Source organism: Ambystoma mexicanum, chromosome 8, assembly GCF_040938575.1.
Source record: "Ambystoma mexicanum isolate Mex_15411 chromosome 8, UKY_AmexF1_1, whole genome shotgun sequence".
NCBI classification, from domain to species: domain Eukaryota; kingdom Metazoa; phylum Chordata; class Amphibia; order Caudata; family Ambystomatidae; genus Ambystoma; species Ambystoma mexicanum.
This window is the reverse complement of record NC_090929.1, coordinates 1,132,852,390-1,132,870,720: the sequence shown is the minus strand read 5'-3', so window position 1 is coordinate 1,132,870,720 and position 18,331 is coordinate 1,132,852,390. Positions and strand designations below refer to the sequence as shown.

Below are 18,331 nucleotides of genomic sequence, written 5' to 3'. Positions count from 1 at the left end.
TGCAAATTAGCCTGAATGCATGCTATTCACATTCCAGGTGAAAGTGTTTTTTCAAGTCATTTTAAACCCACCATAACTTTGTTGCTGTTTGCTTCACATGCCCCAATGCTCCAATCAAATGGCTGTCAATACTATACTGCTTTGAAGATCCCTAATAAGGGTGAAACTGGTATGTAGTTGTCTTCAGCCTTGAGACATCTCTGTCATGGGTTGATAAAGCTATATAAAAAAAACTTAGCACTGTCCTGCAAGGCAAAGACAATTTCCTACAGAAAAGGGCTTGCATTTGTGCTAATGCGTGTGAATGTGCATGTAACAGACACATTTAAGAACTTAAACCCGTACCCTATTAGCCTGCAATAAACAATAGCACTTGCATTTCTGAATCTCCCAGAGACATATTTACCTGCATCGTCAGAAGGCAACAAGAAGAGACACGTCACTCAAAAGAAAAAACTCGAGGGGGTAGCAACAAACTATTAACCACCCCTCCAATAAGCCAATATCAGTGGCCTTGAAATTGTGGAGCAGGACCCCTAAAGGGTTTCCCGGGAGATGGTTAGGGGGTGTGAGAGTCCCTTTCAAAAAGTGGGTGACTACTTTTAATTGAAAATATCAGCATTGCAGGCTTTGGGGAGGAGGACTGCCAGTGTTCTTCTTACTATAGTGGAGCTCAGCATAAAAGATGTGGACACCACTGGCCTAGATGATGACTCCCTCCCTCTTCGCTACTTAAATTTCACTGTAGGATTTCAACCTCAGTGACTATGTGTTCTGAAGCAGACAACTGCGGTTCCAAGGTGCCCTGCAGAGGTGGTGTGCAATAAGGACCTGCTCTTGTCATTATGGACTCACCCCTCGAGTGCATTCATGGCAGTTATGCTCCTGGGAAGTGATGAAGGCGCTGTGCTATATTGGTCCTCTAGCGCTAAGTGATTGTGTTAAGCCAGGCTATATTATGTGATGTCACGAAGATGTATACCACACACCGCTGCCATTTTCATGGTCTTCCAAAGCTCAGGGGAATCTGAAAATGAACGAGGGTTGGGGAGGGTTAATTAGTTAGAGGGAGAGGGCAAGAGATATTTTTGCTGTGCTGTTGGTAGCTTCAGTTCAGACGAAATGATCACTGCATGTTGGGATTGCTCATAGATTTATTTATTTATTCTTTTTTTGCATTTATAAAGCACACAACAGCCCTCGGGCATTGCAGCGCTTTTACAGAAAGCTTACTTGGTTACATAAGTGCTTGCAAAAACTTACATACATACATGTTGCCTAGCCCCATGTTGCAGGGCGGCTTACTTAGTGCTTGTAAAGACATACAGATTGCCTAACCCCATGTTGCAGGGCGGCAGCAGCATACAATGGAGAGTCAATTTAGGTGCCAAAAACATGCTGGGCAACCCCATGTTGCAGGGCGACAGCAGCATACAATGGAGAGTCAATTTAGGTGCCAAAAACATGCTGGGCAACCCCATGTTGCAGGGCGGCAGCAGCATACGATGGAGAGTCAATTTAGGTGCCAAAAACATGCTGGGCAACCCCATGTTGCAGGGCGGCAGCAGCATACGATGGAGAGTCAATTTAGGTGCCAAAAACATGCTGGGCAACCCCATGTTGCAGGGCGGCAGCAGCATACGATGGAGAGTCAATTTAGGTGCCACAAACATGCTGGCCAACCCCATGTTGCAGGGCGGCAGTAGCATACAATGCAGAGTCAGTTTAGGTGGCACAAACATGCTGCCCAACCCCAAGTTGCAAGGTGGCAGCAGCATACAATGCAGAGTCAGTTTATAGATGACATGGGTTAAGTGTTATTTTAGTGTGTGAGTCTATATGGGATTGATTTGTGTGTCTGTGGCATAGTACTGGAGATTTAAGCTGTTGGGTTGAGTGAGACTACAGAGGGGTTGTGCCGTTTGCTGTGTGATTTACCGTTTGTGCTGTCGTAGGGGTATGTGTGGGGTCATATTTGGTGGTTGGGCATTGGGTTTGTAGGAAAGTTGAAGGTTTTTACTAGGGTTATTGTGAGGGAGGCCTGTGCATTCGTGTAAATTGCATTGATTCGATCGGGTAGAATTCCTTATTTTGAGGTTTGTCTGCATTGCGATCTTCTCTTTCTTTGGGCCAGTTCACTTTGTTAATTGTTTATGTCCTGCATTACTCACCGTCTTCCTGGAACATATTTCCAGGGACCATGAGATGCATCTCAATACTGATGGACTAAGTATTGGAAGCATCCTTGCCCAAACTGTGACGAGTTAAAAGACTTTCGGTGTGTGCCTTCTCAATGATGACATTGCCTGGCTGGCGTGTCAGCGTTATTGTGGCGTTTCTATCTCACGGGCAATTGTGGAACCTCCTTTACGCAAGCACTTCAAATGCGTGTCCCCTGCCTGCAGGTACTTGGCTGCACAGCAGTCTTATAGTTACACCTGCAGCTCCTGTCTTTTGAGCAATATGTGAATGCTCTAAGCTGGCATAGAGTTGCCTCCTCTTCTAGTCAATTCTGACATGGTGCAGGGGCTGTATAACAGCTGACCCGGGGCTCCAGTCAAGCAGCCTGCTGCAAGTATCTACATAGACTGAGACCTTTCAATTTGGATCTTCGCGATCGAATAGGATTTTTGCCATGGTGACCCACGTGCCTACTAGGATTTCATCTGCTAAACGCCTCGATGCCCACTGGTTTAGTGCGCTCTATAAATGTAAAAATAAATAAATAATTAGGAAGTGCACAGTTAAGGAGAATGCCTTATAAGCAATCAGTGCACAGGAAGTCTCTGCCACCCACGTGACACCTGCTTACAAACCTGGTCACGCGGTAACCCAGATTCACTTTGACAATGCTCCGGCATTACAGAATGTTAGCAAAGCCTGACCAGCCTGTGGCGAAGGAACCATGGCCTTCCATCATGCTAGAATGTCAGGGATGCAGTCAGCAGTCACTGAGGAAACCTGTGGCAGGTAGATCATGATCTCACCCCCAGAGAGCAACTGGTGCCAAGAGGGCATGCAATTGGCAAACATTGCACTAAAATTCCACGTATCCTATCATAATCCATAATTCTTCTGTCTACTACAACACAATGAGACATCCCATAATGCTTTTCATGCTCAGCCTGAAGGAGGTTGCAGTTTGGAATTGATGAGTCCCTCTAGTATGAGTGGTGCACTTTAATATGGGATGTGCAAAGATAAAGCATTAGCATCTTTGCACTTCTAGAAGGACGGTGTCAACCTTTCCAGTTGAAATGGGTTCCAAGGGACACCTGATCAACTTCCCCGATATTGGCAGTCTTACTACACAGCAACAGATGTCTTTAGTTCATGACATTAATTGTGTGCTTTACTGTGCGCATGTTACAGGCTGTCTTTTCTTGGTGCTATCACCTTAATTCTGCCTGCCTCATCATAATATGCAGCGATTAACAACCATGCTGCATTCCTTTGTATCCATTATTATTTAAGTAGCCCGCGGGGGTGAAACACTTTTTTCCCAAACTGTACTGTAGAGGAGCAGCTGCATGCCTCTACAGAAAACCCTGCCCTCCTCCCTCCCATATGTTGGAGACCTGAGACTGTGCTGTGTTTGACACCAGCAGTTGTGCCAATACAGCAGCGTGTGTTCGAGAGAAGATACCCGTTGAGACAACCTTACCGAATGTATCCCCGAAGGGATGACAACCTAAGGGAGGAACTCCCTGAAGGAATAGGAGAAAAAGCAGAGAAAAGAAGCCAATTACATCATACATATTATGCACGATGTCCCGAGACACTGATTAAAGAAAATGTATAGAGTTAAAGAAACTAATGACGAAGTAAAGAATCAAGTGAACTTTAAAATACAAAGAAGATTACTCATGCACGAAGTGCTGCAGAAAATCACCCATTCAAAAAGTGTACAGACGCTGAAACGCAAGGTAGACTAAGTCATCATAGAAGCTGGATATACGTAGTGAATAGAACGCAGGCAAAGCCGCCATTGTATAGAAGCTGGACATCAGTATCATGAATTTAGTAAGCCAGGATCCATGAAGCGGAAAAGGAAAGCTGTGTCGCAGCAAGAATAAGCAGAATCGTGGAGCTGCAAGACGAGGCTGTCTGGCCTGGAGTCAAGACTGAAGCAGCCAGGGTCAGCTATCTATTTTGGAAATGAGTGAACGTGCGAAGGATGAATCATCCCTTGTTAAGGTGCAGAGAAAGAACACCAATTCATTTAAAGTATTTAAAAGCTGCAAAATTGACCAAATCATAGTCTACTGTCACGTGGGCCAAGAATGAAAATAGAGTTCGAACTTGGAGTCCAAGAACATGATAGTGAGTGCTCACACTCCCATGTATTCTAAAAACAAGGTTACTTTGCAAGTCCAAGTTCAAAGACAATGTTCATGGCAGAAGGCATGGGCGAAGAGATACTGTGCTAATTGAGATGTGGGATAACATCAGGCCCCATCTCCTTTCACCTGGGTCTGGGCTTAAATGCTGCTAAGTGAACTGAATGTTCCAGACCTGGCACAAGCATGACAACCAATTGTAGTAGTCCATATATATTGAAGGACCTTATGGTTTGAAAACCAATGAGAACCGGTGTATCTAATGTTTATGAAGATTACATGTTTTAGAGGTAGGCATATGTTGTCCGCTTGATAGTGAGCAGCCAATCACAATCCTAGTTCCTATAGAAAGTATACTTAGATGTTCCCCTTAAGCCAATCCCTACCCTTGGTAGGTTTTTCCATTATTGCCACATACTATGACATCATCTCTGATGTATTTTTGATATAAAGCTATGATTTGTGTCAAGATCGCTGAGAGAAATTGAGCATATGTCCGTTGATGTTCGTCATAAACTCCCTGTTTTAGATCATGGTTAATAAAACATTACTTTGCCACCATCCTGAGATGATTCAGTTATTTGGACTGTGTGATCTCATCCCTTACAAATGCACGTTCCTAAAGGGCCCTAAACTCAGTACGCAAGTGGGCCCCCAAACATCACATTGAATTAGGGCCATACGAGCTCTGACAAATCTTCTGCTAGCCCCGACTCCCGGTGGATTGAAGAATTTTATTGGGTGCCACAGCACAGGGAAGGAGCACAGTCATATGATAAGCATTTCCTTTTGTGTCTTTGAATTCCTGTAGCTTGCTATGAACTGGAATTGATCACAGCTAGAAAGTACTGACATACACTTTCAGACCTAAAAGGACGTTCACTCTCAAAAGAGACCTTGGAAAGGTCCACAACTTGGCCTCTTGGTTGCCAGTTGGCTGATGAGGCAAGTGAATCAGTGATTCTGGAACTCTGATTCGTTTCTCCTCTTCTGAGATGCATTTGTGGAGAATCAAGTGACGCTGTCTGCATTTCTTGCTGCTAGCTTGGTAGCCTATTTCCTTCCGTCTTCCAAGTGCAGCCAGATTCCTGCATCCACTTTGCGTACAGCCCATGGCTCAGGAGTTGCATCTCGGGCAAAGGATTCACATCAAGTGACCCTCCTGTCTACCTTTCTTTTTATAGATAGATCCAACAACCTTAAGGAGCACCAAAAGCCTTAAAAGGGGTCCTAAAAGGTTTGGCCTCTACCCCTTTCAACAAAGTGCAAAGAGAACCATGAACAAGGACCAGCACAGACGGCCCTTTGTGAAAGGTGCTTTGGGGTCCCATCACCACTTCTTTGTACATCTGCTGTCCCCTTGACCCACCAGCTCCACCAATGTGGTTGGAAGTCACAAACTGCTCTGTAAACTAGCAATAATTTCAGTCCTGGGGACTCGGTGGGGACTAACGCCATACCCAGACCCAATTAAAGAATCAGAGAGTCTGGTACCAGGAGAACTAGTTGCAGACTATGTTTCTTTCAACACACTACAGAAGCACAAGGATTCTCAAGCTGAGATCCTATTGAGAAAGTTAAGAACATATGTTCACATTGCTCTGACCATTGCATGGAGCAAGGGTTTGTCTCTGTCATTTAGATTCTGTGGACCGGATTCACAGGGATTTGTACTGAAGCAAATCAGGAGATGGCTGTTAACCTCTGTGATGTGTGGATTACCACGAAATGACCAGAAAAAAAATACCTACTGAGAAATAACAGACTTTTTTTGGGTTAAATCTTTTTTTAATAATGTGGGGGGAGACCCCCTCATCCCCCACATTCCCTAAACGTCACCTATACCCATACCCAACCCCGCATCTATATATTATTAAAAATGTACAAAAATACCTAACAAATCCAACCAAATACATTCAGTCATTTCTCATTAGGTATTTTTGGATTTGATTATTTCTGCGGATACCGTTATGTGCACCTTTTACCTGATTCACCAAGTTTGTCAAACCGGATATTAAATTATGCCTCCTATTATAACGATTTGTATGTATATTGGCCTACGCCAAGTTGCTTAAAATTGTACGCGAATAACTCTCTATGGCAAGGTCTTGACCTTAGAAATTGATGTAAGCTGCCATCTTGAATCAAGCCTCCATTTTAGTTTAGAACCGCCATTTTGGGGTTTTTGTACAAAGTCACCTTGTAATCTAAAATGGCCGTCTCGTTTGCCCTTGTTCTTGCCTTAACCTCTCCAACCTCTGTAGGAGAGTTAATGTCCAACCTGCCTTCAGGTTACATGTTAGGGACATGTAGACCTTGTCCTTTGTTGACCTCGGCAGCAGGGGATTACTTGAATTAGCAATGTTAAACTATGAGTATACAAGAACAGTAATGCTATCCAAATATAATAGGTGAACCATTTGTTTGGTCTGTATTAAACCAGCATGCAAAGAGTGTAAATGTTAAATTAAAGAATAATGGAGTGTGTTAGTAAATGTGTTCAAAAGTAAACCGCATGCACGAGATATGTAAATTAGGAAAGTGAACCTGGCGCGACCCTAGCCCAGTGTATGATTAATCTGTAAGAGGGCTGGACATCATTTTACAAATTGTATAAATGCGTCGATGTCCAGCTAGGAAATTCTGTCACTGCTCACATTGAACCCTTCTGGTGGTCTCTGTGATGTATTGACGGCCGAATAGCTATTTGTGTACTTTGTTGAATACTGTTCAGTTTTGTAATAAAGATTCTGGGAATCTTTATAAGCCTGTGTCGGTGTATTTTCCTTTGCTCGGTGTAACAGCCGTAATATTGTATTTTTTTCTGATTCCACAAGGTAAAATGGGGAAAATCTGGAGAAGTCCTTGACCCACAAATATTTATGAGTGACGTTTGCATGTGAGCATCTCAATGATGCTCCAGGCATCGCCAGGTGTGCTCTGGTTAATCGGTTAATGGTGTCATGAGTGGCTCAGTCGGTATTAGCATAATTGACCTAAAAACATTTGACCTAAAACATTTGATCGAATAGTCTAAGATGGGTTATGCTGTGAGTGAGGAATGGTATGAGATGTATTTGATTATAGTAAATGAGTGCAGATCACTTGTGCAATTAGCGGGCATAAGAGAGTACTGATGGTTTTGTTGAGTGGCTGGTAATGATGAGCACTGAGTGGCTCATATTGAGCGGTGGTATGAGCTGGTCTGTGAAAGGCTGAGGACAAGGTTATGTTATGTTGTCTGATAGTTGTAAAGCGCATCCTGCCGTTGGTGCTGTGAATGGTGTTTTAGTGGTTGGGTGAGAAGAGCGTTATTGGTGGGGCTGCGAGTGGCTGAGGTCGAGTGGTGTTGCTAACGGCTTTGCCTGTTTGATGCTATGACTGACTGTGGGAGAAAGACAGTGATTAAGATTTAAGAAGAGCTGGGCAACACTCTTTGCTTGGCATGGGGCACACAGCACAGCTTTCCGGTCTACAATTGGGAAGTTGTTGATGGTGTGGGGGTGGCTGCCGTCTGGTGCTCTATGCAGGCATATGAGTTTGGGGCACTGCTCGCTGAGGCATTCGCCAGTCTTTAGAAGAAAATGGACAGTGAAGGGCCTCAAATGTGCACACGTGCCTCTCTTCTCGCTTCTAATAAAGTATGATGCCTGTTCCGAGTGCTGCTATGCTGAGGCAGTTAAGGGTGGGAAGAGGATGAAAGTGTAAGGTGTGGAAGGTTTTAAAAACTTTGATTTTTGCAACTTTTAAAAGCAATTCTGGCTTCAGGATTGTCACCACTTTGCACTTACATTGCACTTGACTGCATGTGCGCAGTACTCTGCTGTAATCATGCTGATCGACACAACCCTGCACTCACACAGCACCCCACTGCACTCACTGTTCACTACACTACACACACTACACCCCACACATTCCAACTGAAACACACAGCACACGTCACGCATGCAGGCTCTAACACACTGCACTGCCCCAGAACACTCAGTGTACACCAGAGCACTTCCACATTTTCTCCCATCATACTGGTATATGAAAGTGCTCTATGTACAGCGCTTTGACGAAAGCACTTTATAACTTCCAGATTATTATTATCATGTATTGTCTGCGGTGGCTGCCTTGTGGCCAGAACTTGTTCAGTGATTGAGCAAAACAATGCAAACTATGGCATCAAAATACATTATCTGTTCTGTCCATGCTTCCTATGTTATGTTATGTTGATTTATACTGAGCACCAATAGCACCGAAGGGCAGTCTCAAGGCACTCTATGTCAAAAGAAGTTACTAAAACCAGTATTCACAGAGCGTTTTCCAATGGGATTTTGCATTTATAAAACACTTCCGTGAATTAGGCCCTAAAACTCACCACATGGACCTGCTGGTGACAATGGTACTCTCACAGAGCAGTGATGTAGTCCTTCTTGTGTGATGGTCACACAATGACCAAACATGACAATCTTTAGTTACTTCTACTATGATAATAAAAAGCATAGCTGAACTATTCGGAATCCTAGTATTATTTGCTTGCTTGTTCTGCAAAATTTGCTTTCTTATCATGGCTCATAGCCATTCATGAGTCACCTGTAATAGCTGTGTGCCTTTGCTCGTACTCAATTTTCTTTACTAAGAGGTCCCTGGATTCTGATCATTTCTGAGTATTATTTTATGTTATGGACAGTATCCTTTGTATAATACAGTAGAGGGCCATGTAAATACGCATGGGTGAGTGCAGCATCGCTTACCTTCGGCATCGGGAACTCACACACCCCAGCACAGTAATATGCATCGAAGGACTTGGGAGAAAGAACCCACTCGCTCCATCCAATGTCAGCAAAGTCTACTTTCAGGTAGCGTCTGGAGCAGAATCGGGGTTCGTTCCACTGCCGACGCCTCGCTTTCTTCATCGTTTTGTCATCAAAGTGTAGGACGCCCGTCTTTCGGCGGGATGCTGGAACTTCCTGGCCCTTTTTCCTCCGGTCTCTACGGGATGTTCTGGGCTTGAGGGACTGGTAGGCACTTTCCCAAAGTTCATGCTTGTTGAAGTGAGGGACGTTCACCTCAGGCAACTCATTGTCATGTATTGAGCCTGAGACTAAGGCCTCACGCCTTACCCGGGTGTCTGAAGAAGTGTTGGGTGAGTAGCTTGGATCGCCACCACTGGAAGGAAAGGGGTCGTATCTTTGCAGGGTTAAGGACACGCTGTTGGGTTCCGAGATAGCCAGGTCATTGGCATAAACCATGATGTATGGCATGTGTGTTGGTACCGGATGGTTCATGCCCGTTTGGCTGTTACTAAAGTGTAGTTCAGCAAGGATGTGGAGCTCGCCGTGTTTCTTGCTCTCCTTGATGATGGGTGTTATGTCTTTCATAAGCCACGTTCCCCTCCTCTGCGGCATTAGGGTCATATTCAACTTGACGAAGCCCACTTCTAAGCTCTGTGAAATCCTCTGAAAAGTCAGACTGAGCCTGGGCATCTGGGGCGCATGGAGTAGGCGGCAGGAGGCGTTCTTTGATCGTTTGCAGAGGACATCTTTAGTCTGCTGGAGCTTGTCGAAGAAGAAGTGAAAGGTTGCCGCGAGCACCACTTCAGAGTCCTGCAGGGACGAGAGATTGTACCGGTACACAAGACGCTGATCCACAGTTTCTGCGAATTAATTGGAAAAGGTGGAGGGGTTAGTGATCGGAAACAGACTGGAAACTGGTGTGATCACTAGATATTCAAGAATGTTTGTTTGTTTGTTTTATTGATTTATAAAGCGCACCAAACCCAGGGGTATCTGGCCGCATAACAGAGGTTACAAGGTTACTTAGCATAAATAGGTTGCAACATAATGCATACAAAATATACAATACAAAGAAAATAGTATCCCATGGGCCTCCATAATTTACCCATCACTTCAAACTAACAATCGTGCAAGAAAAGCCACAAATTGCATGTAAAGCGAAATTACTACAAAATCTTTACACGCTACTAAATCAAACAATGTAAGAACACACACCCATCTCCCTATCCTTAAAAGGCACACAGTGTGAACAACTTTCTAACTGAATGGAAAGGACCAGTGAACATGTTCTTTTATTGACTGCCATGGTGTTCCAGAGGTTGGGATCCTGCAGAGAGAATCAGCCACCCCTTAAAGAGGATGACAAGCCGAACACTGTGGGCATCATTACGAGTTGGGCGCAAAGGGATACCGGGCACCGGTAAGGACACCGGTGCCGGTAATCCCTTTGCGCCATATTCCGAGTTCCCTTAGCGGGTCCCTTCCTTAACACCTGGTTTTACCAGGCGTTATGGACGGGACCCGTTAAAGGAATTCAGAGCCAATAACGGTACCGCAATTTGCGGTACCGTTATTAGCACCTTCCCATTGAGCCCTTTGGGGGCTCAAATGGGAATGGGGAATGGGTTTTTCTATGGGGACTTACCGGTCCTGCAAAGGTCGGAATAGAGCGGTAAGTCCCCATTGAACCAGGTCGGACTCGGTACCGGTATTGGAGGTAGTCATGGCGCAAATAGCGCCATGATTACCTCCATACTCGGAATGAGGCCCTGTGTTGTTCTTTGTACCCTTTCTTCCATCTATTCCACACTTTTTCTTGAATGTACATTGTTATCTTTTTTTAAAACGCTAGGATCTAAGATACTACACATTCAGCTTCTTTGCTACTTTTCATGCATGTAGCTAGGATTTTGGCAAGGCAGGTGATGGAAGGAGGACAATGCAACCCAAGTGAAATTACTGGCCAACCAAATGCACTGGCATATAAATCGCAAAGGACTAGCAACACGCGTCTTCCTTCAACCTCAGATGTCTTCTCACCATAGACATATGTGTAATGCTAGTACATTAGCTCAAAAAGAAACATTATTTACAAAAATGCAATTTCCCTGAAAGCAATGCATTTGTTCTTCTGCACTATCGCACTTGCACACCAGCAGATGTGTCCCGCACGCATTTACACAATCAGCAAGAGTCACCCACCCCCACAGACACTAGTCAATGAACCAGGGGAAGCCTCACTTGCCACACACTCACCGCCATTCGCTTGCCAGCTTTCTCACATTCATTGTGGCAGCTTCACAACTTTTGGGCTCTTGGCTACACCGATGGGGGCTGTCTACAGATGCATTGCCTCCAGGTCCATTCTTCCTCGCTCTAATCATTACCTTTGAGAAGCCTATCTCCCAGACAGAACCCTTTCCCGAATTTCCCAGGCCCAACCGTGACTAGCAACCGCTCAGTTATTACTCCATTCTCTGCATGTGACGTAACAACGCTATTTTGGTTGTAGAGCTGCACCACTGACTGTACCACTGTCTTCACCACTCCCCTTCTAACCTACGCTGCACCTCACAGATGCACCCTGCCACAAGAAATCCCCTGCTCCAACCACTCGCTCCTTACCTGAATGAGGTTGGCGCTAATGGCTGTGCCCGTTGCCAGCTCAGTCTTCGCCGGGCCATGCCCTGCTAATCCCACTAATGCATTCGGCTGCCTCCATTACTTTGTGGGGCCCCTCCTGGCAGACATGGCGTAGCTGTTATCTAAGCCCTGTCCATCCCATCCATCCACATCGCATTTCTCCTTGATTGCTGGTAACAAGGCAATTCTCCTCAACCGCCCCAGGCAGAGTGCCTATATTTTGCCCCTCTAAACCCCAAATTTCACTGGGTCATAATAGCTTTATATCTCTCACCCTCAGGCCATACAAGGACTAAACCTCAATAAACGCCCTTGCTATGCTCAGGCCTTGAATTCGGTCTTCAGGGCCCATAATTCTGGGTACGGCCCTCAGGCTAGGTCTATAAAGATTAATTAAATAAACTTTATTTTTACGCATTACGAACATAACGCTTTAACCTCTCTAAAATTAATTGTCTGAAAGCGGCTTCATGTCAGTGTCCCCTTCTTGATGTAATGTTCTTCTTTGTACTGTAGGAACCTTATATATTAATTAATTAACCTTTTATTACACGCTTAACACCGGAGACCAGTCTCTAATCACAGGACCAAGATTCAAACCTGTGTTGCCCTTTGTTTTCTTGCTTCCAAGACAAAAGTGTTGCCCCTGTCTCAGATATTTTCAGTCAGCTGTACTTTTTTAAATCTCGGTTTAGGGTATGAGCCCTTCGTTTTTGAGATAAAGCCCCCATGCATTCTGTGAAATAATATTGCGTTAGGAAAGAAAGCCTGGCTTGATTTAAAACATGTCACTGATTCTCCCAGTTAAGCCTTGCTGAACTTCCCAAAAAGAAATCTGTGATCTCCTGTGAATGAATCTAGTTAAATTTGGGTAGGTTTGCAGTTTCCCAATAATTTTTCTTCCAGTCTGAAACTGCCCAAATCGCTATTAGGAACCATAAATCTTCAGGGAAGTTTGGGAGAAGTTCAGGCAAGTGTGGGTGAATCTTGAGGGTCGGGGGGGCAAACACATAGCTGCACAAGGGAGAGATAGTTTAGGTGAGAGGGAAGGATCAGGTCAGGCTGGCTGCCGGTTAGCACGTCAACATTGAGTCCTGTGTATCTATGAATGGTATCAGAGTAGGACAGCACATTAAACTCTGCAGTAAGATATCTCAGTAGTTTAATGCACCTACTGTGTAGATCTATGTGTAACCTGCACGTCACAGGTAAAATCTGTGCAAGAAGAACTCATCCTTCTGAAGTTGATCAAATTAGTTGAAGTTGAAGTGAGGAATTGTAAAATTGCATGCAAGACCACCAGAGTCAGTGTATGTCAGGCATGCCAGAGGTGGACACAATTATTATTGAGGCTTGTAATATTGCAAATGATACAAGCGTCTGGGAACCCTTCTAGTGAGAACGAACATGGTTCAAATAGCCTGTTCTATAGGATTTCCTCCACTTGGGAGGGTCTACAACCATATTTTAGCTCACTAATCCTTCACAGAGGAGAAATATCTATTTGCATATCAGTCTGGTCCCATCTATTTGGAAAGTCCAGCACCAAAATGCTAGGCAATTCTCCTTTGAACAAGAGTACTACCAGCAACCCAAGGCACATGTTTCGCCTTCTTGGGCCTCATCAGTGAGGTGAAGCTGAACCTCTCTAGGGCACAGTGAGCAAGGGTTCTATGTCTGGATTACAGCACCTCATCCTTGACGCTCCTCGACTCCTATAGCTTGGTTTTATCACCTAGCAAATGCTTGTACCCACAGATGCTGGATATCTTTTGTCCATATGGAGAGTTTCACCCTGATGAAGCATGCATTTCCGAAGATGCATTGGCCCGCATTTAAATGTCTGCTTCTGTGACACAATTCTACAAGCTGATAAATGGTTTTTATAACACAAGATCACACAACCTGATTTAAATAATTGGAAACCTAAGGGAACCCTTATGAGTCAATAGCCTCAGAGAGTCAGCAGACAGCACTGAGGGTTTCTCCTTCAGTCTTTGATTTAACATTTCAAATATCGCCACAAAATAAAATTCGTCTAGTTCTGCAAGAAACGGACATTTAGTTTGCACTGGAGATGTGTTTCCGAGAAGAGTTGTTTGCCTTGTTTCTACTTCCTGGTTGTGCGCAGAAGTCCCTGTAGTTCAACTATGTTGGATCGTAGCTTTTCTGGGTGGGGTGGAGAAGTATCTGTATACTTAGGTCTGCAATATGCGATTTTAGGTGGAGAGTTGTACTTTGAGCTGCATGAATTGATGAAATGGCAATATTGTATTTTTCATCAACTATCATAAAGATTGTTTAAATTGCTGAAATAAAATGAGTTCACAGTGTTGGGTCATGTGATGTTTTTAATTCCCTTCATGGGGCGTGTGGCGGGAAAGATGGTGTAAAAGAGAGTGGCTCTTCTTAACCCCTTAACTGCTGAGCAAGCGTATGCTTGTTATGAATTGCACCAGCAATCCGTGTAAGCTCTGCCTACTCTCGAACTTTACTTGGAGGGTGCACACAAATGGCGAGGGGCACCATGCAAGTGCACGATGGCTGTGCACAAAATATTATACCACGAAAGGAACAGATATGATGAGTGGAGCACATGTTAGCTTGTGCACATACACCACTGACATGTGCAATTGCACAGTTTAGCAGCACTGGAGAACATTAACACAAACATGCTGTTTTACATGACAATCTTCTCTTGCACGGTGTAGTATAGTTATTGTAGTCATGCTCCAGGGTGGGATGAGGTATATAGCTGACTATGGAAGTGTGTGGAGTTGGGGGAGGCCGTGTTCACATCTCAGACCACAGAGAGGGCCATTGTTTTTCCTGGTGAGAGTGTGCTATGATGGCTGACTGATAGTCTTCATCACACCATGTCCTATTCGTCCCTGGCACAGTCCTAACTCTGAGACATTCTGCGTTCCCCAATCTATTTCTTTCTTTGACCGAGCCACCTCCCCCAAACCCTTCTCTCAGAGTGTATCAGGTTCAACCTATCATCAAGTCCTCTTTATTTCAAAAGCAAAGTAGTCTAGGTGATCAAAACCCCAGAGAGGGAGAGTCAGGTGTCAGGACTGTGACGAGGAAGAGTAGGACTAGGTGCAATAAACATCGCCGGTCAGTAGTCTGACCGTTAGCCATACATCCATTGTTCCTTGCCCCAGTCCTAACTCTTGAAGTGTACCAACCATAGCAAATCGACCTTTTTATTCATCGAGGTACATATATAACTGCTGCGAGATTCTGTGTACTGTTCTCACGGCTATCAATAGAGCGGGTCTATCCTGGGAGAGCAGCCAGGCGGACGGCGAAGCAAAGCCATGACCGACATGCCCAGAAAGGTGAGGCCGGTAATGACGGGCCAGGAGTGGCCCAGGTGGCCCTTAATATGTCTAAAAACCTCCTCCCAAGAAGTGGACATACCCATTGTTGATCTATCCATAATAGTGTTACCATGGTCTGATCCCACCAGTAGGTCACCCGGGGAGATGATCTCCTTGAGCCAGCAGTGGATGGACACATGGGAGGTGGAGTGCCCACTGTTAGCTCTACTGAAGGTGACAAACAGGCTTTGGCTGGTTAGGAAATAGGAGGTCCAGTTCCAGGTAAGAGAAAAGGATGGAACGAATGTGAAGGGAAGACGGGAGCCACTTCTCCCGCAGTTGGGGCTCCCCTGGCGGTGCTTCTCCCTGAATACATGAAATATGGTAACCAACTTTGTCCGGAAAGTTGAATCACATCAGGGAGTGACAACTTTGGGCAAGATCATCAAATCGCAAGCTCCCAGCTCCCCTATTCACATGGAAGAAGTGATTGCAACCAGGAAGATGGTCTTCAACGTAAGAAGCTTCAAATCCTCCAGGGGGAACTGCCCCAAAGGAAGACCCAGAAGTAGGGTTGGGGAGGTGAAGGATTTGTGGCTGATTTCCCTGCAACAGCATGGTCTCACCGCTGCAGGGCCACAGCACTCATTGTGCCCCATGCAATTGTCCCGCATTCGCCCAAGCTCAGGCCGATGGGGTCAGCAATGGCTCAAAGGGGCAGGAGCTCACAAAGGCGAGATATGGAGAGATAATTGAACAAGCCCAGAAGGACTCGCTGATAGACAGTCTGACTAAAGCACAGCAGAAAAACAGGAGAATTGTGGGTAGGTTGAACCTGATATATTCTGGGAGGAGAGAGGAAGTAGTCAAGCAGGAAAAGTAAAAAGAGTAAAGAGATTCTTTAAAAGAAAAACCGGCGGAGGCTAGACTGCCTTGCAGAGAATGGGGGTAATGACGACGATATGCAGGCCAGCATAAGGATACATTTTGTTTGTATTGTATATGGTTATCAAACCTTTTACAAAATCAACATATCATCTAAAACTTTTACAAAACAATTTCAATCATCCATATTTGATTGGTTTAAAAAAAAGTAAACATCCAATGCAATCTAACAACTCCAGAAAGAAAACGAAGGAGAAGAAAGAAGGAGATGGTTCTTCAGAATGAATCGGGAAAGATCAAGAGGAAAAGGAGAGAGGCGACATGCCTAGACCAAGACAAATAGGGAACAATCGGGGAACAAAAACTACCCTCAAGGGCGATGGCCTGTAAAAAAGCAAAACAATTCAGACCTGAAGGATACATTGTGAGAGACCGATGCATATTTCGGTACTAGATTACCAGTGCTTGGTGCGTGCTGTAGGTCAGAATACAGGTGAATTGCGAGAGCTGTCATGCGCCTGAGTGCAGTGGTATCAGAGGATAAACGTGTAACACAAGGACTGCATCTAGATCCCCAGGGAATGGTGCTGGCCAGGGTACAGGTGACCTGTGAGACCTGTGCACATGTCACAGTACTGTTGGATTAGTGCGTCGTATCGATCCAGATAGGGGCGTAACATGAGAGCTATGGGACGGATCAGTACTAGGATGCTAGGGTACATGCTACAAGACAAGCCAGAGGCGTATGGGGAGCCCTCTGTAAACGTCTCAGTACGGAAACGGCGGCGTCTCGTGCACATCAAGGCAGCGGAGCATTGTGGGGGCTCTCCGCGGTCACAGTACTGGGGAGGCAGTGCAAAGTCAAGTTCGGGTGCACTCTGAGAACACTGCACATGCCTTGGTACTACGCTACCAACGCACAGTCCATGTCAGAATGGAGATGAATTGTGAGACTTCTGTGTGCCTCAGTACTACGAGACCAGTGCATAGTGCATAGTGCCGGACAAGCTAAGTGTGCATTAGGAAAACACATGTCTCCGCACTGGTCTGCCAGTATACGTGCAATGTGAAGCTAGAAGCGCACTGCACGAGCTTTGCGTGTGTCTCCGTAATGGCCTGTTGGTGCATTCGCGTGGCAGAGTGGTGCCCGGGGGGGTTCTGTGAGGATTCTGTGAGGGCCACGGTTTTAAGGCCGCAGTTCATAGTGCAGGGCGTGAATTCGGCCCAATGTGAGAGCGCGCCGGCAGCAGGGGTGTCAGTACTGGAATATCACCCGCGCGCAGTGCGCGTGCATTGAGGCAATGTTAGAGCTGAGCAGGTGGCTCACTGCGGTGCTGCGTGCTACCGTGCATGGGGCAGGACAGCATAACGCATGCGTGTCATTTGAGGAAGGGTGGTGTGGCGCTGCCCGATGACGGGCGCGCACGCGGCGGCGTGACGTTGAACGCCGTCTCATGCAGTATAAATAAACGGGGCGTTTCCCGGCCGCGTTAGAGCGACCGGGAAGCCCGAACCAAGACGGACGTGTGGGTCTGTGTTCTTGGGGCCGGGGCTTACGGCGAAGCGCGCGGGAGGCGCCAGTCATCCTCAACAGTGGCGACGAGTGGGGGAAACGATGCCCGGGCCCGGCGGTGATATTCGGAAAAATTTTTCACTGGAACGAGGTCGAAGGACAGACTTTGTTTCATGCCACGGGTAGTGCGTTGCCTACGCGGCTGGCTGCCATTTTGTGCAACGGCTGTGGGATTTCAAGGAGCTCCGGTTTGGGCCCTGAAACGACCCCAGGCCTAATTTTTGGACATTTCAGTAGCTGACAGCTACATCTACACGGAGGTATGCATATTTAGTGCATCGACTCAATTTTGGGTTTCCTACGTCGAGTGGAAGCTAGGAGAAGGCCTATCTTGACTGGGCCTGCTGAATCCAGTTACTATTTTGCTACCAATTTTTGGAACACTAAAAGGCATTCTGCTTTTTCATCCCCTTCATCATCATCCTGGTGACTCCATCTATCTTCGTCCTCTTCATCATCACAGAGGTGGCAGGAGTCACTGCATCCAGGAGTGGTCCAGGCTGAGAGTCACTGTGGGCTGAATGTTTGAGTTGCGGCCCCAATCAGCATTATGGGGGTGCCTGTGCGCTCAAACTCATGAGTGACACCGAGGACCAGGACGGAGCACATGGTGTGGCGGCGCAGTTTCATCCTCGTGCACCAGTGGCCCCGCAGGGTCTTCTACCTCCAATGCAGCAACCAGCAGCTCCAGTAGATGGTCAGGCAGCGATTCCCCCATTTCAACCTGCTGCTGCTCCTGGTGTTCAGCAGGCAGCGCCTGCCATGGCGCAGGTACGTGCGCAT

At 45.9% G+C, this 18,331-nt stretch overlaps 1 protein-coding gene across 1 annotated transcript in view; it reads right to left on the bottom strand.

Moving 5' to 3' along the window:
• The window catches only part of GDF10 (growth differentiation factor 10), a 78,456-nt gene that overhangs the window by 46,927 nt on the left and 13,198 nt on the right, over positions 1-18,331 (bottom strand). The window contains exon 2 of the mRNA XM_069611185.1: positions 9,080-9,981. Within this exon, the coding sequence (XP_069467286.1) occupies positions 9,080-9,981 (902 nt within the window). The remainder of the gene's footprint in view (positions 1-9,079; positions 9,982-18,331) is intronic.